This window comes from Sminthopsis crassicaudata, chromosome 1 (genome assembly GCF_048593235.1).
Source record: "Sminthopsis crassicaudata isolate SCR6 chromosome 1, ASM4859323v1, whole genome shotgun sequence".
NCBI lineage: Eukaryota > Metazoa > Chordata > Mammalia > Dasyuromorphia > Dasyuridae > Sminthopsis > Sminthopsis crassicaudata.
Window position 1 is genome coordinate 108656432 of NC_133617.1, and position 22527 is coordinate 108678958.

The window sequence follows — 22527 nt, forward strand, 5'->3', positions numbered from 1 at the left end:
CAAAAAAACAAAAAAAATGTAGATCGCTATACTTATATAAACCTGAAGGGTTTGATCTTTTAATCCTTTCAGATCCTTATTTGAAAAGTTGGCTGAATTTTTTTTTTCCTTTCTTTTGGAATATGGCTAACGCAGAAATATTTTTGCATGAAAAAAATAAAGCTTTGACGTTATAAAACAACAACAAAAAATAAGTTAATTGAATGTTGTTTGTGAGTACAATGGTAACTTACACTAATTCTTTGAGGAAACTTGAACAAGTGATCCTTTCAAAGACTTATTTATGAGCAGTTAAGGCACAAAGTCAAACAAAGCTGATTTTAAGCTTGAACATTTTAAGTAGGGATTCTGAACCTAGAACACAGACTTCTGGGTGTCTAGGAGCTTAAAGACACTGGAGGAAAAACAATGTTCACTAACGTTTAAAATTTGCATTTCCTAAAAATTAGTTTAAAATTCTGAGAAAGGATCCATAGACTTCCAGACAGCCAAGAAGGTAACTGAATTCAGCCAATTAGCTTTGCAAAAAGAACTGTTACTAAAGGAAGAATAACCACATAACCACACATTTTACAAGGTCCTAATCCCAGCACAAAACTATTTCAATTGGGAGAACTCAAAGCATATTTTACTATGAGTAGGTCTGTTGGAATACACGGAAGCCACCTGACAGTGGCTGCTGGAGATCCAACCCAGAATTGATCTCCTGGTAAAAGGATATAAGGAGACTAAGAGACAGTTGCTATTCTCTGACCTCCCTACTGAGAGGCCATTGCATTGTCTGACCCCTTTCCTCTTCTCTCTGCCTCCGATTTATCTTTCTCAATACACAAGCAACCCCTGTGTCACCAAAAGCTGCCTTGCAACTCCTTCAGATGTTATGATCCACAGATGTGGAGGCTCTCAGAGAATTGACCTGTCCCTTGACATAGGTCAACACTTTTCATTTATCCACAACATCGCTATCTCATTTTTATAGATAAGGATATTTCAGCTTTCCAAATTTAAGTCTAGAAAGCAAATCTTTTCCTAGCTTCAGTTCTTTGATTTTCATATCTACTCCTACACCAAACCTTCATTGCAAAAAAAAAAAAAAAACCAATAAAAAATTAGTCTCCAATTCAAGCCTCAAAGGAAATTTTTCCCACATAAAGAAAAGGCAATTGTTGATAATGTTCGTTTAATAACTTTATTACATCAAGTCTGTGTATCTACATACCCAAAATACACACTTGAAAGTTTAATATGTGTGTTTATGTTACTCTGTGGGGCGTTCTCGGGGCCTAGTGACAATATGCCACCACAGTGGTGGCAAATGACCCTCCTTTCGGGCTGGGGGCAGAGCTTCAGTCTTAGGACCATCAGGGGGAGTTTCCTCCTTCAATTGCTGAACCTGTACAGTAAATGAGGGGAAACTATGTTAAGAACAATTAAGTGAATTTGATTGTCTCAAAACTAATGATACCACATCAATATGAAAAGAGAGCAAGAGCATTTCACAAAATAAAATTACCCTATTTTTAACATTTGGAAGTAGAACTAGTCATTCTTTACTCCCTTATTTTTTGTTTTGTACCCATAGCAAGAATTTTATGCATTCAATTAAGTTGTTTTTTTAACAAGCATTTTCCCAAATAAGTAGCAGTGCTGAGATACTTGATGCCCAATTTGATTCAGATAAAATTCAGACAACATAATCCTAATGATAGCAGTTTTTGTAAAGCATTTTAAGGTTTATAAAATGTTTTTTTAAATATTGCATAATCACTCTGGGAGGTAGATAGAATTATCTCCATTTTACAGATGAAGAAATGAAGACAGAAGTTGTGATTTGCCCAGGATATCATCTCAGCTAAAACAAGTCTGAGGTTTAAGTTGAATTCAGCTCCTCCCAACTGCAGATCTAGTACTTTATCCACTTTGCCACCAACCTCCTAACTGAGCACTAGAAAGTAAAATGTTTGGCAACAGTTTAATGTAGATGCCTAAACACCAACTAGCCATATTGTTTTCCCTTGATGTCTGAGTCTTGTAATAGACAGATGTAGTATGAGTATAAAATTGTGGGGATGCCTTGGGCTCTTATCTTTAAGTACCAACATGGTTCAAGAGGACCCTAAGATTGCCACCAAGTAACAAGCCTGAGCTGTGGTGTCATTAAAGATCCATTTCCCATATAAACTCTTCTAAGAGGCCCAATTCATTTTGGTCTACTGAAATTATCGCCACAAGTTTATTTCAAATAAATTGCTCCATATCACTTAGCCCAAACCCGTCATATGCAAAGACGAGGAGGCAAATGAATCAATTATTTTTCTTCCAGATTAATAAATGTTGAGGCAAATCCCACAAAACCCTATCTTTTTTCACACAAATGAAATCTTGAACTCTACAACTTATATCCACTTTTCCTAGTTCAATTAGATTTAAAATTTAGTAGCATCTGTCAGAGATGCAAGATATAGTCAAGAGCTAGGTGGCTAGCCTAGCCCTTCAAATACTAGCTCTTCTCCAGAATTAGTATCTTTAATCTTCCTAAATATCTCCATGGCAAGAGCTCTAGCCAGTTCAATTCTGGTCCCTCTCCTTTTAATACACGCCAACTTGTTAATGTCTTTCCTGAAATGTAGCACCTGGCATGAAACACACCACTCTGGGGCGTGACACAGTAGTAGTCACCTCCCTTGTCCTAGACAATGTCACTTCATGCACACTAAGAGCAAAATTAACTTCTAGGCTCCCTCATTCTGAAAACAGGCCTCTGCTTCCTTTCCTCAAGTCCTCTGCCTCTTTTAAAACTATCCCCCAGCCAAATAGTTCAGCTGGGAGGCCAAATGGAGTGGCTGGAGAGAGCAATGAGCATGATATTGGCAGGCCCAGTTAGGATGACCACAGGAAGAGTTGCTGCAGGGATGTCACAGCAAGAAAAGATACAGCTCCTTCACTCCCAGACCAGCTCTCTGAGGAGGCTGGAAGGAAAGTAGGCTCTACAGCCTGAGACCTTAATGTGTTACATCCTGCCTGTGATTCCTGCTATTTGCTGATGGGGAGATATCATTTCCCCTCCTGGGTGCCTCAATTTCCTTCTCTTAAAAAAGTGAACTAAAAGTAGCAACTATTGCCCCTCCATATTCACGATACTATGTTTTGCAGGTCCCCCCAGGTTGAAATAACTCACTGGTTATATGCAGATTATAAGATTAAAGAATCTCTGTGAACCTGGCACTGTCTTAAATGTGATTAGTGACTTCACAAAGTCCAACTGGGAATAAGGCTGGTTTGTAGTTAGCAATCCTGATTTAAATCCTGCCTGGAGTCCCATCTTCCTACCTGTGTAATGCCAGGCAAGTCTTTTGGCCAATCTCTTCAAAGTCTTAGGTGCAATAAGGCAATAAACTAGATGGCTTATGTACAATCATTGATTATATACAATTAATTATGTACAATCATTGATTATATGCATAAAAGGGAGTAAACTTTGGTCCTTTCCAGGCTTTAATCTATGCTCTTATGTTTGCCCCAATACCTTTGAGTAGAAGTGTCTATTTTAACTGTTTCCTGAGAGCCCTTGCAGTTGACTCCTGCAAGCCACATAGGAGCCATACATCTCCTTCCCTAGGAGACATGACCACTTACCTCACGGTCCCAACTCTCCAAGCGCAGTTTCTTCCATTTCTCCCTCTTGGCAAAGTAATCTGGGTACATGGCCTTCTCAGAGGGGTGCCAGTAGTCTAAGCACCACTCGGGGACCTGTCAGAAGGATAGCTGTCACAAGTTCTGAAATGCGACAATGGATAATGAAGGCAAGGCTGAGTGCAGGGGCAGGGGTGGCCTCCCTGGAGACTTCTGAGCAGAGGTGAGGTATGTGGCCACTGTCAGTAGATTATAGCATGAACTCCTTTTAGATAGGGGTTGGACTAAAAAGCTACCAAGGTCCCTTCCAAATCTAAAACTCCATGATTCTGTGACACTGGAGCTAGGAAGCTATTAAGCATTTCTTATAATTAACTCAGTACCATGGGTAAAATTACATCCAGATGCAAAGGTGAAACAATACCACAGACAAATGAGGATGTCCGAGTGTACAGTTATTAGGTACAAGAGCTAGAAAATAGCTTTAAGTCAAATAGAATAAATATCACTTCATCTCCTACCTTCTATTTTCCAAAACGCCTATATTTGGGTAGTAAGATTTTATAAATGCTAATAATTTTCTTTGCTAGTAACTCTAGATATATAAATTAACTTCAAGAGTTTGGCTCTTGTATAATATCTTTTCTAATATCAATCCAAACTTTATAATAAAGTACAAACTCCTTAAAAGAAAAAAAATTCAGACATCCTGTCTGTTTTGAAGGGGGAAAAAGTTTCATCCAAATTTTTCAGATCATGGGGGTGCTGCACTATAACTTCTCTGATGTGGAAGAGATAATTATTTTTCTTTCCCAGATGAGGAGGAAATGAGAGGAATTAATTTTTTTTAAAAGTAAAAACATTTATAAAACAAATGCTTCCTCCTCCTGACATCTGATTAGGAAGTACAGAGGGAAGACTTATGTCAGGAGTTCTGACTTACCTTGTAACACTCATATCTTTCAAAGGAAGTACCTCCTGGAGAATCAGGGAAGATATATGGTTGAGGATGCTGAGTAGCCCAAAATTCTTCCTCACCCTGCATAAGCAGTTTGGTGGCTTTTACCATATCGGTTTCATTTTTATGTTTTTCAAACTGAGCTCTCAGTAAGCAAGCCTTAAATCGATAGTCATCCCTGCAAAGTATAAAGATTGACATCTATAAAAACATATTTCTTAAATTGGATGCGAAAGTCTTTAAGGTATAGACATTTCCATAAACCCTTAAACACTGGCACATGTCCTATGACACCCCATCCTAACAAAATAGCTGACCTGGCAGCCAGAACACAGCACCAGCTATTTGTCATGAAGAAGGAAATTGGGGGGAAAAAATTTTTTTAAACAAGTTCCTCTGAAAAAATATTTAAGATCTGAAATTAGCTAGAATTGTTTCAAATATAAAAGAACAAAAGCTATTCCCCGATAAGTTAAAGGATGTGAACAGGCAGTTCTCAAAGGAAGAAATCCAAGCTATCAACAGACATGAAAAAGTACTCCAAATCACCAGGAGAAAAATGCAAATTGAGATAATGCTGAGGTTCTAACTATACCCTTCGATCTGGCAAAGATAACAAAGAGACAACCGTTAGAGTGGCTGTGAGAAAATAAGGCACTGAGGACAGAAATGTACTACTACTGCTATGTCTACACACACCAAAGATCAAGAGAGGTAAGACGTGTATGTATCAAAGTATTTAAAATAGATCTTTTTGTTATAGCCCCTCCATTGGGCAATGGCTAAATTGTTGCATAAATATAATGGAATCTGACTGCAAATTAGGAAATGACAAAAGAGCTCTTAGTTTCAGAGAAACATGGACGGACTTTTATGAATCTATGCAGTGAAACGAGAATCTTATCTCTAATAACATGGTGATGAAAATCAACTCTGAAAGACTTAAGAACTGATGGGTGCAAAGCCCAATCCGGAATCCAGAGGAGTGACAGGTTACAATGAAGCACAAGCCAGGCATCTGCGGTCAGCGCCAATGTATGAAATTGTTGGGCTCGATGACATTTCCGTGGAGTGTTATTTTAATTTGGGGAGATCTCTAGAGAGTGTAAGTGGGGGAGGGGTTAGTGCCCAGGCAGCCTGGAACGTTTATCTCTTTGGACGTCCCCTCCGGTAACTACTTCCTAAAGCCTGGTGGTCTCGGGAGGCCTATTCCCTGGGTCCCATTTCAGGTCTACGTTAAAGGGCAGAGGTTTTGAACTTTGAGGTGCATTGGTGAAGTCTATGGAGCCCTTTTCAGAATTTTTTTTAAACTATGAAATAATACGCATAGAATGAGACAGGAAACCATAGATTTAGTGAAAATAACGATGAATTTGTCTCCCCATCTAAGTTCGCAGACGGCCTGGAAGTTGTCCACGAACAGCCAGGTTAAGAACTCGCAGCAAAGAGGATGGGCTACCGGAGGTGGGGGCGGGGCTGGGGAGCGGAGATGAAAACTGCGGAGGGAAAACTGGAGGGAATGGGAGACAGGAGATGAGGACGGGGAGGGCGGAGGTCAGTCAGTCAGTCAACAAGCCTGCCTCTGGGTCACAGAGGGCTGATCCTCACTACGCTTGGTCCTCTCGGGCAGGTCACTGGTGGGCAGTGGGCCTGCCCCTGAGGGTGCTGACGGCCGCTTTTCCGTCCCTCCCCTCTTCCCCCCGTCCGATCCTCACCTGTAGATTATCCAGGACTCCAGGTGGCGAAGCGCCCGCTTGTAGAGCCGCAGCACCTTTTGCCGGTGGGTCAGAAAGGCACCCGGGGCGGACAACGCCATATCGCCCGGCTTCACCTTCAGCCTCGTCGCTGGCCGCGGGGTTTTTCGGGAAATCGGAAGTCACCGCCTCCTGACTCCGGTCTCCATTGCTCGCCTCTCATAACCCCACATCCCAGGTCCCGGCTACTTCCGCTTCCGTCTAAGCAGAATTGAAGTTACCACCATGACTCGCTTCCCATTCATCGGTAAGAAGGGTCCCTTTGCCCTCTTCGGGCCGGCCAATGGCTCTGCACGCCACTGTTCGAACTCTTATCTCTGGCCTCCGTTCGCAAGGAACGCTCGCTTCTCCCCGTTCTCTAGTGCAGACGGGGCGTGGGGGGCGGGGTGGAGCAAGGGAGGTCAGATGGGCGGGGCTGAACTCTGAATTCTTGACCCGAGGTCATCCCGGGTTACCTGTGCCTTCCTTCTAAAACTATCTCCCTGCTGTTATTGCTGAGTCGTTTTAGTCGTGTCCGATTCTGTGACCCCATTTACTGGAGTAGTGTGCCATTTCCTTCTCCAGCTCATTTTGCAAAGGAGGAAACTGAGGCAAACGGTGAAGTGCCTTCCCCAGTCACTCCGATTTGTCCACTGCGCCCCCTAGTGCCCGCCTAGTTGCTGTTCTGACTGTCTTCGCGTATACTTGGTCGGGGCTAATTGTCTGTCATTAGACTGGGAGCTCCCAGAGGGCTGGGACTGCTTTTGTCCCTTTTTTCGGTCCCCTAGCACTTCGTACTGTGCTTGGAGCACAGTCGGCATTCATTAGATGTCTGTTCACTGATCGCCTCGCGCTGTGTCCCGGAACTCAGGAGCTGCTGCAGCAGAGAGTTTAAAGTGTGATAGGGAGAGAGCGGGACAAGTTCTGCGCGTGCGCTAAGAAGCCTCCGGCACCCCACCTGCAGTTTTCCGGGGACTTAGGATCGCGCGAGACTCCGGTGAGCCTCGAGGAGATTGAAGAGAAAACAATTAAAGGGACCCCTGCTGCATTTTATGATAAGCTCCTTAGCCAATAAAATGCTTTGTGAAGTGCTGGGAAGAAAGCCAAAAACTAGAGGTTACGTCTACTAAGATTCTGTTGTGTCCTAGGTGCTCGGGGGAGCCTGCCTTCGCGGGACCACCGACCTAATTCAGGCCCCAGTCCCTTCTCGCCTGAATTTTTTTTTTTTTTTAATAATAGTTCCCTCATGGGTCTTACTGCTTCTGGTTTTCCCTTTTATCCATCCTCTATATAGTTGTCAAAATAAATGTGCTAAAGCAGATAAACTTCACACTTTGTCATTCCCTTGTACAAAAAATGTCAGTGGTCCCCTGTTGTCTCCAGAATTTAAAAAAAAAAAAAAAGGCTAGTATTTATACTGTTCCCTTTATAATTTAGCCTCCCTGGGCCTTAGTTTTCTCCCATGCATAAAGAGGAGGTTGTCTTAGACGGAGAGACAGCTTTTCTTTCCGCTACATGAGCTTAGGGACAGCTACAGAACAGCCTGAGTCAGCAACAGCTTCCTCATAGAGCTCCTTAATTCACAGGCAATCTCAGAAAGTAAAGGTGGGAAGGGCCTGGCCTGCCTTTGTTGGCTATGGTAGCCTGTTGAAACACAAATTTCACTTCTAACTATTGTTTTAAAGTAGATAAAAATAAAATATATAGAATTACAAAAGCAAACTACTTATATCGAATAAAAACGTAATTTTAATTTAATTATCCAAGTTCACAGACCCTCTGAAATCTATCCACAGATACGGTGCTCTTTCATCTTCAATATTCTGAGTTCATCCCTTCTTATCTCTGATGTACCATTTAGTTGATTCCATCTTAGGCAATGTTTTTCCTGCAAACACATCCTTCTTTAGGCTTATTCTATTGGACCAAATATATTAACTCAGCCAAATTTCTGTCCCTTACTGTTTTGCTTTTTATTTTTTGCAAGGTAATCAGGGTTAAGTGACTTACTTTGGGTCACACAGCTAATATTGTTTTCCCTTACTGTTTGTGATGCAAAAAATGATTTTGTTATGGCTTATGGCTGCTAAATAGAGCTGTGAGTTTTTAAAGTGAAATCAGATTTAATGAAAGTTCTATCTTCTAAAGCTCTTAAAAGTGGTTATTGTTGAGGAATATTTATTCTTTGAAGTGTTTAGCCCATAGATGTTTATTCTCTCTTAAAAACAGTTCCTATTTTCTAAATAATTTATCTTCTTTAAGCTAAAATTAAAGATAAACTATGTCCTAATCGATATAATTTTTCTTTTATTAGTATTGCAACTTGTTTCTGCCTGAAAATATAAATTGTTTTTCTACATTCTAAGTCAAAAATTTACAAGGGGAAGGGAAGGAATTAAACATTATATATAATGTCTGTAATGTGCCAGGTACTAGTGCTAAGTAATTTTTACAATTATTTCCTCATTTGATCCTTATAACAGTTCTACAAGATAGGTGCTATTATTATCTCTATTTTATTGCAGAGGAAATAAAGTAGAAAAAGTTTGGCTTGTCCAGGGCCAGATTTAATTTTATATTTTCAGCAGGCCCTGCTCTATCAGTTGTATCACTAGCTGCATCAATTAAAACAGGTTTTATGGAAGAATACAGTTCAAGATTTCAAAAAAGAACTATGGCTCAAAATTTGCTTATAATAGGCATTTCTTGTATTTATTTTCAGGAGGAAGAACTAAGATGACAAGTAGCAGGAGAGGTAGTACAGTGAGCTCCCTCCAAAACTCCTCCAGATAGACCTAGAAAATGCAATCAGATCAACTCTTGATTGGGAAATTACAAGAAAAAGTCACAGGAAGTCACTTTTTTCCAGCTCAGGTCACCATAGGCAGACAGACAGAAAAGTCTGCTACAGACTAGATGTAGCTAGAAGCCCTCCATCACAGAGAGAGAGACATATTGGGGTAAGGGCAGACCCATGTCAGGGCATCTGAGTGAAAGGTGCCAACTGCAGCTCTTTTACATACTACTCAGTTTCAGGTTAGCAATCATGGCAGACTAAGAAGAGACGGGCTCAGTGGTGGCATTCCAAGGTAGGAAATAGTATGATTTCCTGGGCAATATACTGAAAAGGAATGCATTCAGAAGCAATCAGAAGTGTGACTCAGAACTCAGGAGCAGAACTGGTGCTCAGTTTCAGCTTTAATCTACACTGAAAACTGCAGAGGAATCATAGACTAAAGGAAAATTTGCAACTATATCACTGAACCAGCAGAACTTCCCAGCCGAGTAATAGTGGTGGAATTTAGCAGCAGTGTACTATTGCTCAAACTAAACCCCAGGTCAATAACTTGCAGAGTTCAGATCAGAGGGGCAGCAGTCAGACTTTGCCCTGGATCAAACCACTTTGGTGGTCTGAGAGCTTGTAGGTTCTCAGCCTGAATTATTCCTATGATCTCAGAATAACATTTAATACCCCAAGAAAGCAAAAACAGGACAAGTCCAGACCTTTCTTCCAGAAGTACTTACCTGTCTGAAGTCAGGTAGAATGAGGAAACAAAAAGAATCCCACCATATAAAGCTGTTATGGTGCCAGGGATACCCAAGATGCAAACCCAGAAGTGAATGATTCTAAATTATGTACAGACAGCCTCAAAACTGAAAGACAAACACAGTTTTGATAAAGATCCATCTAGTATTCCTAGAAGAGATGAAGTAAGAAGTTTTTTTTTAAGTGAAAACAATGTTTTCTCTCAAATGAGAGCACTAGAAGAAAGAATGAAAAAGAAATGAGAGCTGTAGGAGAATTAAAAAGGGAATTAATAACTTTCAATAGCAGGTACAAAATCTTGCCCAAGAAACAAGCTCCCTGAAAATTAGGATGGACCAAATAGAAGTCAGTGACTTCATGAAACAACAAAGAAATGTTAAACCAAAGTTTAAAAAAAACAAAACTTAAAAACCTGAAAAATAAAAAATAAAATGCAGGTAATTCATAGCAAAAACAACTGACCTAGAAAAACAGATTGAGGAGGGAAAAAAATTTTAATAATCGTTAAGCTATCTAAATGTCTAAATGATCTCTTAACAGCAGGACAAAGTAGAAATAGAATCCATCAGTCACTTATTTAAAAAAAAAAAACAAACCCTATATTAAAACTCGGAAACATTATAGCCAAAATTCAGATTCAGGTCAAAGAAAATAAAAACTATTCCAAGCAACAGCAGCAGCTTCACCTCCACCCACTCACTTCCCCCCCCCCAAAAAAAAAAAAGGCAAGTAGGAAATCACTTAGGACTGCAAATTATTTGGCAGTTACCACTGTAAGAGATGGAACAAAGAGTTTGGAATAAAATATTTCAAAAAACAAAGGATACTAACAGCCAAGAATAAATTACCTAGCAAAACTACGTATGATAGCAGAAGGAAAAAAAAAAAAAAGATTCTTACTGAAATAGAGGATTTTTCAAACATTTTTGGAGAAAAGACCAGAGCTGTGTAGAAAAATTTAAACACAGGTGTTAAGAGAAGCCTTATATAAATAAGGCTTCTTATAAATATAATATAAAAATATATTAATAATATATTTTATTTAATAATATATATTATATATAATATATTATTAAATATATGTATTTAATAATAATATAATAAATATAATATAAAAATATAAATTATAAAATAAATAAGGCTTATATAAATAGGCGTTAAGAGAAGTCTTATATAAATAAGGCCTAGGAGTGGTTCCGATACAATTTGATGGTCTTAAGAGAAGAATAGGAAGAAGGAAGAATAATACGTTGAGGGTGCAAGGAAGGGGAAAAAAAGTTAGGAAAAAGTATCTGACATCATCAGGGTTTGTGTAGACCAAGGGTTCTCATACTATGGCCCTTCGGGGTGAGGACCTTTATGCAGCTGCCGCTTATGGCAAATGGGCTGAGGGGCGGAGACAGAGTGTGAGTTTTTGTTTTTACTATAGTTGACCCTCCAACAGTCTGAGGGACAGTGAACTGGCCCCCTATTTAAAAAGTTTGAGAACCACTGGTATAGACATTCAAACAGGCAAGAGTTTAAGGAGGGAGTAGCTGACACTTGAACCTCTCATTTGATGTGGTCAAAAGAAAAAAGATTAAACACAGAGTTGGGTACATAAAAACAGTTTACTTAACAGGAAAAAAATAGAAGAGAGAATTAGAAGGACAGTAAATGCAGGGAGGAACTGTCCTAAGCAACACCAACTCTGAAAGGATATACGAATGTATTTCTTTTTGAGATGGCAAAGAATATGAATCTGAGGGGAATAACTGAGAGAACGTGATGAAATATCATTGTGTGATCAAAAATGATGAAGGGAATGGTTTCAGAGAAACCTGGGGAGACTGATATGAACTGGTGCAGAGTAAAGTGAACAGAACTAGGAAAAACAATTTATTTAAAAATAAAAATATGATAGAGACAGAAAACTTTGAAAGAATTAGGAACTGTGATTATTAGTGTAGTGGCCAACCATGACTCCAGAGGACTAATGATGAAACATTACCAGAGAAAAATGATTATTTCTTTCTTATATTAGTAACCAATTATTAGCTTAGTACTAAGGTTTTCCTCATTCAGAAACCTGCCCCTGTAAATTATTTAGCCAAAGAACATTATTGATAAATGAGATTGCCCAAATTCTTGGGGTAGGTACTTTTCAATCTTGAATGAGACTCCACCCAACCAGGAAATAAGCCCTTGGCTATCCTTGGAAACTTCCATTAGAATTTAGGGTGACCAGGCTTATGAAAGGGAAAACCAATCAGCAAGGTTTGATATATTCTTTTGTTCAGATTGCTAGGAATGACTAAGCTTCATGACTGACTAGTTCATATTCTCTGAAGAAAGACCTGAAGACTTTTTGCCCACTTTTTCCTTAATATGTCCAGCCCCTCATTGATTATCAGAGCTGATTTCTACCCTCAGGGATATGTCATTTTCCTTGGCTTCTGGAAGGGGCAGTTCACCTTAACCTGTTAATTATTTATTAGCAATAATTAATAAAATTGGTAAGTTATTCAGATTTTCTCAGAAATTTTTGTCACATATCTACCTCCTAAAATAGAGGTGAAGTACTCAGTGCAGAATGAGACATCCTTTTGGGGGAGACATGGCCATTGTAGAAATTTGTTTTGCTTGACTATTAATGTTTGTACTAAGGGTTTTGTTTTTCTTTCTCAATTAGGGGTTAGGGTGGGATGAAAAAATATATTTCAAACAATATTTTTTTCTCAAAATTATTTCAAGAAAATTTGAACTCTTTCAGATCAGTTATCAAAACTGACAAATCTCTGTTTTTTATGTACAAGAGGAAGAAAAGTTTTATAAAGTTTTTGCTACAAGTAGATGATTTTTTAATCTTTAGAAATACATTTTACCAGTTACTTTTCATTGTTAGTGCAGGATAATAAAATAGGAATCTTAAGGGTAAACAGTAAAAGTTGAAACATTTTTGAAATGCAAGAATTGCATGACAAATCTGAGATACTTACAGACTCTTGATTGAGCCAGACTTCTTGAATCCTAAATTCCAGGCCAGAATATGTGCTGATACCTTACTTTTTCATTGTATTTTAATATATCTTGTTGTTTCATGGAGTTGTTGGCTTGTACTTGGTCCATTAGAATTTTCCTGAGAATTTGTAGCTTGGGCAAGGTTTTGAATCTTTGGTGCTGCCAAGCTTCCTTTATAAATCTTTTTCTCTTGTCATTTCCTTTTACAAATTTTCATCTAATACTGTCATTTCACTTATAAAACCATTTAAACTTTGTTTTTAACTCTTGTTTCATTTCTTTCAGGAATTCTAATTGAATTTGTGCCTAAGCTGTGTTTTTCTTTGAGGATTTGCTTCTAGATGTTTTGGAATCATTATCTTCTGAATTTTGTCTTGAGTGTCCCTGTCACCATAATTGCTTTTTTTTTTTTTTAACAACTTTTTTTTATCCTAATTTTTTTAAAACTTTTTTTTTTACCCTAATATCTGAATTTATATTTTATGTTAGGTGACTCCATATGTATAATGTATGTTATGTTTTTACTTTTTCAGTGGGAGAGAGGTGGAAAGGAGAGAGAGAATTCAGAATGGAAAATAAAATTTTAAAAAAATTTAAAACTTTATGTTAAAGTCAAGTGCTGGATATTTCTTGAGAAAATGTCTGGGCTGGTCCTTTACAACTTTCCTGGTATATTGAATGTTCTGTTAGTCTATGCTCTCAGAGGCAGCTCAAAGTAGTTAGAAAAGTTTGATCCTGTCCTCTCTGATACTGCCTTTAGTATTTCCTGTGACAAGGGTTTTGATCTGAATGACATACATATTCACTGGCTCAATTTAGAATACCAGTAGGCATCTATCAGTAGATTCAGTGACTGTCAGCTTCCTGGGAAAGGCCTGCTAGTTCAGAGTTTCAGAGCTTTATGTCTCTTTTTGGTCTGGAATATATGACTTGGGTCATATTCTTTTATGGGCTTCAGACTGGGCTAAAAAGCAGAACTGAGATGCTACTGTGCTTCCGAAGTTCAAGCCATATAGTGCTTGTTTCCATACTTGCATATTGCTTTGTATAAACCTTGGACTTGTGATTCCTACCTACTCCTTTTCTAAGCATAGGTTATCTCCTCAGTTGGCCCTGGATCCATGACCCAGAACCCAATGAGCGACAGAATAGCTGGATACCACCTGGTTCTGCACTCTATAAAATTTTAGGCCCCTCCACATTGGATCTAGGAATCCTTCTTGCCCTCAAGCACAGCCTCCCCTTGAACTAGAATGCTTCAGGCAGTGTGTTTCTGGACAAATCATCCCTGTTATCCTCAGACTTACTCATTTCTCTATGCTGACCTCCGCTGAGGGGAAAAACAAACTATTTACTGTAATTTCAGGATTCAGTGTAGTACATTTTCTAGATCTATCTGGAGGGAAGAGATGCTTGCTGTATTCATACCTGCTATTTTGCTACCTTGGCTTCCCAGATCAGAATCTTACCAGGATGGCCTGATCAGCAGGATCCTGCTTGATGAACTTTCATTTCAGCAAGCATTTATTAAATATCCATATGCTTAATATGGATAAGGCACTGTGTCCTGCCAACAAGACTATAATTATCACAGTCTCTGACTTTAAGGAGCACGTATTTTATTGCAGGACAATGTTAAGTAAACACAGATTATACAAGAGAATACTTACTTCAAACAAGATCAGTAAAACTTTCCTATAGTAGATAGCACCTGAGCTGAACCTTTGAAGAAAGCTTGAGATTTAAAATGGTAGAAGTGAAGACAGATTGGAGTGTCAAGGACTAGCTAACAAACTGAAAAACAAAGGCAGGCAATGCTGTACTGAGGCTGGGGGGTGAGGGGGGTAAATGGGGAGAGAGCAGGCTAGAAGTAGAGACTGAGGAGAAATCTGCAAAGGCAGATTGAGGCTGAATTTTACAGAACTTTAAGTGACAAGCTAAGAAGTTTGTGTGTCTTCCTAGAGGCAATAAGAAACAAAGATTTTCAAACTGAAGCAATATAATCAAGAAAAAGGAAGGATGTGCTTTAGGAACATAATTATGGTAGACTGAGACAAGAGATGAGATCTACTGGGATGCTTCTGCAGTAGTCTTTAGTATTTCCTGGGAGCACAGCATGAGATTTCAGGAACTCTTCTGTATCAAATTGATTTAGTACCAAGAAATATATAGTCTCATCCCCAAGCCAGGATACTTGCTCGTTTTTTTCCTGGAAAACATTCAGAAATTTATCTGGAGGTGTTTTGTGTTTTTGTTTTGTTTTCTTATTGTTGTCTTTTTTTTTTTTTGGAGGGGGGAAGGAGGCAATTGGGGTTAAGTGACTTTCCCAGGGTCATACGGCTAGGAAGTCTGAAGTGTCTGAGGCCAGATTTGGACTCAGGTTCTCCTGACTAAAGGACTGGTGCTCTAACCATTGTGCCCCCTAGCTGCCCCTGTTCTTTGTTCTTGAAGAGGACCAATGACATCACAAGGGTGAAATCCATAAGGGTGGATTTAAGTGAGGCAGGGTTTTGCATAGTCTGATCAGCCACACTTTTCCAGAATCATCTGACAGTTTGAACATGTCATCCCTCTCATCAAGATGCTTTTCTGGTGCTTTTGCCACCTCGATTCTTCATGATTTCTCTTCTTGATGTAAGGAGCAGTTCTGTGGTACAGGGAATAGAATATTTGGCCTGAGATCAGTCTGAATATTTGTTAAGCCCCTACTCTGTCAGGCACTGTACTCAGTGCTGGAGATACAAAGAAAAGCAAACAACTATCCTTTCCCCCTAAGAATCTTGCAATCAAATGGGAAAGGCAGCATACAGAAATGTATAAATAAACTATATACAAAATAAATTGGAAATAAAAGAAGGTACTAGGATTAAGAGCGGTTGAGAAAGGATTCCATTTGCAGGTGGGATTTTAATTGGAACTTAAAAAAAAGCCAGGGAAGTTAACAGGTGGAAATGAGGGGGAGCAGCTAGTACATGAAAGTTAATCTAGACTAAAAATGCTTTTCTCTTTTTAATACTATGCTATTCCTGTTGCACTTAGTGAAATAACAGCTAGGGGGGCAGCTAGATGGTCCAGTAGATAAGAGCACCAGCCCTGGTCAAGAGGATCTGAGTTCAAATCTGCCCTCAGAAGTGTTAACTTCCTAGCTGTGTGACCCTGGGCAACTCACTTAATCCTAATTGCCTCAGCAAAAAAACAAAACCAAAAACAGCTAGGTGGTACAGTGGACAGAACTATGGAACTCAATTCAGGAAGACTGGAATTCCAGTGTGCATTAATTAAACCACTGAAAATCCTCAGGCATATTGCTTTCCCTCTTGCCTCAATTTTTTCAATTGTGATATGGCACTGTGCCTAGCTCATTATCTGGCATTATGCATATATACAACTTTTTTTTCAAAACTAATGTTTATTAGGTGTTCATCAAGTATACTCTATAACTTTTGAGACTTTCTTTGGAAAGTAATCACTTAATGTTCAACATGCTTTTCTTTTTGGTAGATCAGTTTAGATCTTTGTATGCTCCCTTTTGGCCATGTAGATAAATTTGACTCTAGATTAAGGAGGGACAGAATACATTAAAGGACCTGGGAAAGTCTTGAGGAGAAGTTAGTTGGCTCTTGAAAGAGATGGCAAGGATATCAGTGAGGCAAAATGGATGAGATTGACTTTACTAGGGAGCAACATGAACCAATTCAAAAATCTAGAGAATAAATAATCCATTGTTGAACATAAATTATATGTCAGCAGTGGAGAAAGAGCCTAAGACTCATATAATAAAGGACCTCAAATGCCTCTTGAGAAGTCTGAACTTTATTCAGTAAATGGAAATGAGTCATTAAAGGTTTTTCTGCAAGCTACTAATGTAATCCAAGGTCAAACTTTAAGATTAATGTGAAATGGTGAAAATTGACTTGGGGGCAGGGAAGAAATGGAATAGGAAGAGGTAATTGACTGGCCCAGGCTAATTGTAATGAATGAACTAAGATGGAAGTATAAATGGGACAGATCTGATGGATATAAAATTCACAGAATTTAAGCAATTGCTTGGATATAGGGATTGCAAGGAAGAAGTTTTCCAGATTGAGCAACTTTTTTTTTTCTGTATCTTTATGCGTTGTTAACCAAAAACAATATCACAAGTTCATTAAACATTGTGTTGCAACAAGATTTATTACAAGGAAAAGTGAACATGTATGTGGAACTCTAAGCTAGTGCAAAGATTGACAATTCAAACAGAAATTCAAATAATTATGAAATTGTAATAGAGAGAGAACAAATAGAAATCTCCATCTAAATAGGAGGGGCAGGAAAGGAGAAATATCAATAATCAAGATAGCAAAAGCCAAATTCTTTTCCCTTAGGAATTGCAAAACTATGAAGACAAAATGGTCTCTCTATCTACAAAGGTCCAAGCTGCCCCAAGGAGTTTCCCAAGAAACAGTACAGACTGACTGGTGCCTATCTTGACTCCCAAAGACACACTCAGAATCCAGCTTGGGTATCAACAACAAATTGTATCAGTTCAGAGTGGGGACAAGGCTCTGTTGTCAGCATACTCCGGGTACAGTGTTTTTGGAAAATATGGCAACTTGGGCAGATTACAATTAATATTGAAGAGAGCGACTACCCTGAAGGCCTAGGCAATAAAGGTACCCTAGTGGAAGAATGTCAGGATTAGGGTGAGAAATCTTCAAACGGATGAAAAAGAGAGGGGGGACCGAATGGGTGAAGTTTTCTCAAGAAATCTATGAGACCAGGCCTAAGTCATGTGATCCCTATTCCCAGAAGTCTGTAAAGTGGGAGGATCAGGTCTTGGGTCCAGGCTACTGAAAGCAACATGATCTCAAAGCCTAGAAATCTCTAAAGGTCAGACCCTGAGTCAGTGACAGGAAGTCAAAGGAAGTGATGTGACTCATAGAAAACAGACAACACTGGGGACCATTGGTCAGTGATGGTTACTTCCTTTTTGTCTATCCAATGAAAAGACTTGGGTCTTTTGGTATTTAACCAGTTGTTTTGTTTCTGGCTTATCAGGTCAACAAGCACATGTTGGGAGCCAGGATGACTCCCAGGTATGCCTGGGCCTCTCCTTGCAGGACTAAATAAATGCTTTCTCTTTGTATCTGAGGGAAAAAAAAAAAAAAAAAGAAAATATGACAGCTCAAAAGGACAAATTCAATAGTATAGTCATAAGATTCATATGTCTAACCCCAGGCCAAATCATGACTCTTCTCTACAGCATAATCAGTAAATATCCCACGGGATAGAATTAGAACCATTGGCTAGAAATTAAAGAGAGTCATATTTCAGCTCCAAATAATTCGATTCAGAAAGTATTAAATCCTTACTCTGTATATGATAAGAAGCTTATACTTAAGTAAGGAGATATCAGAAAGAATTCTTAGTTGCCCTTGAATTCAGGTCACCTGGGTTAGAACAGGACCTCTTAAACTTTTTCCACTCACAACTCACTTTTCATCTGAAAAATTTTTACCGTAACCTCATCTCAAATATGAACCAAGGTGTTTCTGCCAGCATTTGTGAATGTGCAGTGCAAGCTGCTTATGTTGTCTGTTCAGAACAAAAGCTGTGCAATGAAATATGGGCAAGTGCTGCCAGAAACACTTCTCATGCATTACATGTTTGGTTTTGAGTTAATTTTGGATTGTTAGGTTCAAAAATCTTTTACTGTTGTCAAATTTTTTGCATTCAATCACACAATCCCATTTGGGGTCCTGACCAATAGTTTAAGAAGCTTTGGCTTCTTAGATGACCTAAAGTTCTACCTACTGAAAGACCAAGTTGAAAGGTCATCAAAAATGAGTGTAGTACCCTAAGAGTTATCCTGTTCTTCAGAAAAAGTAAGGGCACAAATCTTGACAATGATTCTTGAGGAAATTCATTGCAAAGATTGAAAAAAAAAAATGTTTTCACCAAACAGGACAGTAGAACCAGGATGCTTGTACATTTAATTTCAAAGTCCTGAATGTACTTATAGGGAAAGAGGGACTAGGTTAGATGTATGATTTCAGTAGGAATACATACCCTTCACTAATGAGAGGACTAAGGGAATGGACTTTTTTTTTTCTCTTGCCTCCTCAGAGGTAAAGCCATTTTTCCTTCCTAACACCAGGCTAGCATAGAGATTAGAGCCTGGATCTCTGATTTCATTGTTATGAGAAACTCCCTTTACCAATGCAGATTGTCACCTCCTCTCCATCTTAAAGTTTTATAAATGTTGCCAAGAGCTGGGGTCTGCAGGCACCTGTGCCACTTATTTCTGTACAGTCTGGGAGCTGAGAATATTTTTTTACATTTTAAAATAAAATTTTATTACATTTCTTAAAATGTGAAAACCCTCTTAGCTCAAGCTGAACAAAAACAGGTCACGGAGGTTGTGTACTAACTTAACTGAAAAATAAAAAAACTAAGGAGCTCACAAGAGGTTATAGGCAAAAAGCCTTCTTTGTTCTATTGGAGGAGGGAAATTAGACACAAGCCTGGACAGTGATTAATTGGCAGAATAATTAATTGGGGTATAGCATCTGCCTGAACAAAGGGAGCGAAGGCATAGGTCATGTGCAAAACCTGGAAACATTTATTGGATGAGTACAACATATGTGGGCACAGAGAATAACGGAACCTAATCTATTGCAGTAAAGATTGGGGGTTCTGGAGCAGCTAGATGGCACAGTGGATAGAGCACCAGCCCTAAAGTCAGGAAGACCTAAGTTCAAATCTGGCCTCAGATATTTGTTATACTACTTAGCTGTGTGACCGTAGGCAAGTCATTTAACCCCAATTGCCTGAGCAAAAAGAAAAAGAAAAAGATTGGGGGTTTAGGAAGTAGGTTCATATAGTTTTATAACAAAAGGAGATAGGAGAATAGGAAAAATACAGATATTAAGAACCAAGGTGTTTGTGCAACCTCCATTTGAGGCTAGTATGAACCAGTTTGAGTTGGGCCTTGATTGCTGGTGCTTCAGGTTCAGGTTAACCCAGTGAACTGCAAAAGATCACTGGTATATCAAACTCAAGCTATACTCTTTCCATCTCCGGATTGATTGCTTTTGAGTCCCAAGTTATTTCAGGCTCTCCTGGATAATAAGGGAACTCAAGCAAATCAAGGTGATTGGCAAACACATTCCATTCCATTCCTACATTATATAGTAATGGTTAGACAAAGAAACAAGCAGTGAGGTATTGCTGTGACAGTGAGGGATAACAGCAACAATTAGATAAGTTTGATTCATAGCAGGGCTTCATGCCCAGAAAGTGGTTCTTGCTGGTACTTGTCTGAGCTCTGGGACCTCCTGGGGTTGATGTGAAACAGTTCTGTGATTTTGCCTGCAGCAAAGTTCATTCAGAAGATAAGTGCAAAGGATTGTTGTTATGTCAAGCTCAGGGTCATGCTTGCTGGGCATTGGCTTCTAATAATAGGGGGTAGTCTTTGCATGGAGATCCTGACAATTCCCCCTTTGGGCCAAAGGGAGGAGGAGGTCTAAAAGAACCCCTCCTATTACTGGCCAATACAAGAGCCTTTAGTGTGGGCACACGTCTTCTAATGGGTCTAAGGGGAATGGCAGCACAGAAAAACACTTCTTCCTACTCTTTGGGGGGGGGATTAAGGAGATGATGACACCCCACTAAGCCAGAAGAGAGGAAGAAATGTCCAGAGATACAGAATTTCTGGGACACAAAATTAGTGAGCCAGTAAAGATGCACGGGAGGAGGAGGAAAAGGAAAAGCAGCATGGAAAGCCAGGAGAACAAGCTCTCCTGAAGGGAGAAAGCCTTTGATAGATTTGCAGATACCAGAAGACCGCTACCTCTTTAGTTTTGATCTGGCAGGTGGTGGTGCCCCAAGTGCAGAAGGAAGCTTCCACTTATGGAGAAGAGGCAATCCAAACATTAGCAAGTGAGTTCAGGAAGGTCATGAGGTTATTGGGGGCCTCACCTGTCTCTTGAGCAACTGCCTCTTGTAGTAGGCCTGAAAGGGTGAACTCGGTGTGAACCAAACTTCCCTGTGGGGCAGCAAGATGGCAAGTAATTGTTTAGCTCCCCAAAGTGAGTGGGTGTAGAGGGATAGTAAATTTCAAGGTCTGCATAAGCAAAGAACCCAGTTGTACAGTGCCCATGGAAGAGGGCATTTACTGAGGCAGCTATAAGCCAACAAAAGGAATTATAGAGGAAGAGGGAGTATCTTATGTCAAAGTTAGTTGCACATGTGATGTCAAAGGCAGCCACCAGGAGAGCAGACAAGTGGGAAGTTGGAAGGTAAGGGTTCCATCTAGAGCCGGAAAACTAGAGGGCAGCTTTGACAAATGAGATCTTAGAGGCCGCCACAGCTGCAAGAAGAGTCTGGTCAGTAAAGTGGAAGCCCTGAGCTGCTAATGCTGAAAAGGCAACAACAAGTAGGGACTCAGCAATAGCAATTTGGGGGAAGGTGCCAGAATGATACTGAAAAGTGTATTCAGAGGAGATCCAGTGGTGAGGATGCTAAGTGATGGGGGCATAAGGTATCTGAAGAAGGGCAAGAAACCAAAGTCTTAGAAAAAAAATCTTAGTTGTAGGGAGTTTTTTGTTGGGGGGTTTTGGTGAGACAGTTGGAGTTAAGCAACTTTCCCAGACTCAAGCAACCTGTGTCAAGTGTCTGAGGTGGGATTTGAATTCAGGTTCTCCTGACTCTAATGCCAGAAATAGTTATTAAAAAACAAAACAAAACTGACCAGCCTGTTCTCATCTAACTATTGTTTAGTCCACGTGTTTCCATCTTCTCCCCAAAAATATTTTAAGATATTTAATTTAAAACTTTGCTAAAATCCTAGTAGACTACATTCACAGCATTCTTTTCACATTAATTTCGTATTACTATCTAAAGAGGAAATACATTTCCTTTTTGAGGAGGCCTTATTGACTGCTCTGTAGATTTTTCATCAACTGTCTTTTTAATGATTGATTATAAAGTTTCTCCTCACATCATCAATTCCACTGGGGCCCATGGCACTTGGTAAGAGCTGCCAAGTGAATAGACTGGATTGGAGCAGAGAGAAGGCTCCCCAAGACATGCTTTTGCGTGCTACTGGTTTCAGGACCTGGTGAAATTTGGGTAGCAAGTAGTCTCATATAAACTGGCCTACCTGTTGCCATAGCAGCCCATCTCCAAATTCCTATTTTTGTAGAGGGCATCACTGCCCTAGCCAATTTGGTTCTCTTCTGTGCAGTCATCTTCACTTTCACTGACTCCTCACATTCACTTATTCTTTCCATATATCTAGTTAGTGGTCAGATCTTGTTTTTGTCTCCCACATTTCTAGTTTAGGAACTTTGCACTAATGCAGCACCTTAGTTCAAGCCCTAAACCCACTGAACTAGATAGTTGCAAAGGCTTCCTATCTCAGGCCTTTCTCTAATAAAATGTTCTCCACAGCTACCAAAACAGTTTTCCTAAAGCATAGGTAATTACCATCACTCAATAGACTCCAGTTGCTCCAAATTACTCTTCAGATCAAATATAAACTTTTCTGATAATTAAGTCTTCAGTCTTATCTTGGGCAACTAAATGGTGCCATGGCAGATAGAGTGCCTGGCCTAGAGGTAGGAAGACACCCTTCCAAGTTTAAGTTTGGCCTTAGATAGTTAATAGCCATTTAC

General features: G+C 39.4%; 2 protein-coding genes across 5 annotated transcripts in view; one reads left to right on the plus strand and one right to left on the minus strand.

The window, feature by feature from the left end:
• Positions 1-1170: 1170 nt before the first annotated feature.
• NDUFB9 (NADH:ubiquinone oxidoreductase subunit B9) lies at positions 1171-6448 on the minus strand. Its single transcript, XM_074265964.1, has 4 exons — positions 6307-6448; positions 4577-4769; positions 3637-3750; positions 1171-1393 (listed from the first exon to the last, which is right to left on the minus strand). The coding sequence occupies exons 1-4, from the start codon at positions 6405-6407 to the stop codon at positions 1259-1261; spliced, it is 543 nt and encodes a 180-aa protein (XP_074122065.1). The 5' UTR covers positions 6408-6448; the 3' UTR covers positions 1171-1258.
• TATDN1 (TatD DNase domain containing 1) overlaps positions 6216-22527 on the plus strand; it is a 51414-nt gene continuing 35102 nt past the window's right edge. The window contains exon 1 of one of the 4 annotated variants that reach the window (XM_074265941.1): positions 6216-6592. Coding sequence is in view for 1 of the 4 variants with exons in the window: in XM_074265915.1 (XP_074122016.1) it covers positions 6571-6592 (22 nt within the window). In the remaining 3 variants the exon portion in view is untranslated. Of the gene's footprint in view, positions 6593-12335; positions 12367-21009; positions 21151-22527 lie in introns of those variants that run through there. The other 3 variants (XM_074265915.1, XM_074265931.1, XM_074265922.1) reach the window with 3 other exon arrangements.

Bases quoted from the DNA above. Each gene is read 5' to 3' on its own strand.
- NDUFB9 (XM_074265964.1), bottom strand. From the start codon at position 6,407: ATGGCGTTGTCCGCCCCGGGTGCCTTTCTGACCCACCGGCAAAAGGTG. The intron at 3,751-4,576 runs GTAAGTCAGAAC...TCCTTCTGACAG, and splicing joins AAAGATATGAGTGTTACAAG to GTCCCCGAGTGGTGCTTAGA. The intron at 1,394-3,636 runs GTAAGTGGTCAT...TTTACTGTACAG, and splicing joins TGGAGAGTTGGGACCGTGAG to GTTCAGCAATTGAAGGAGGA.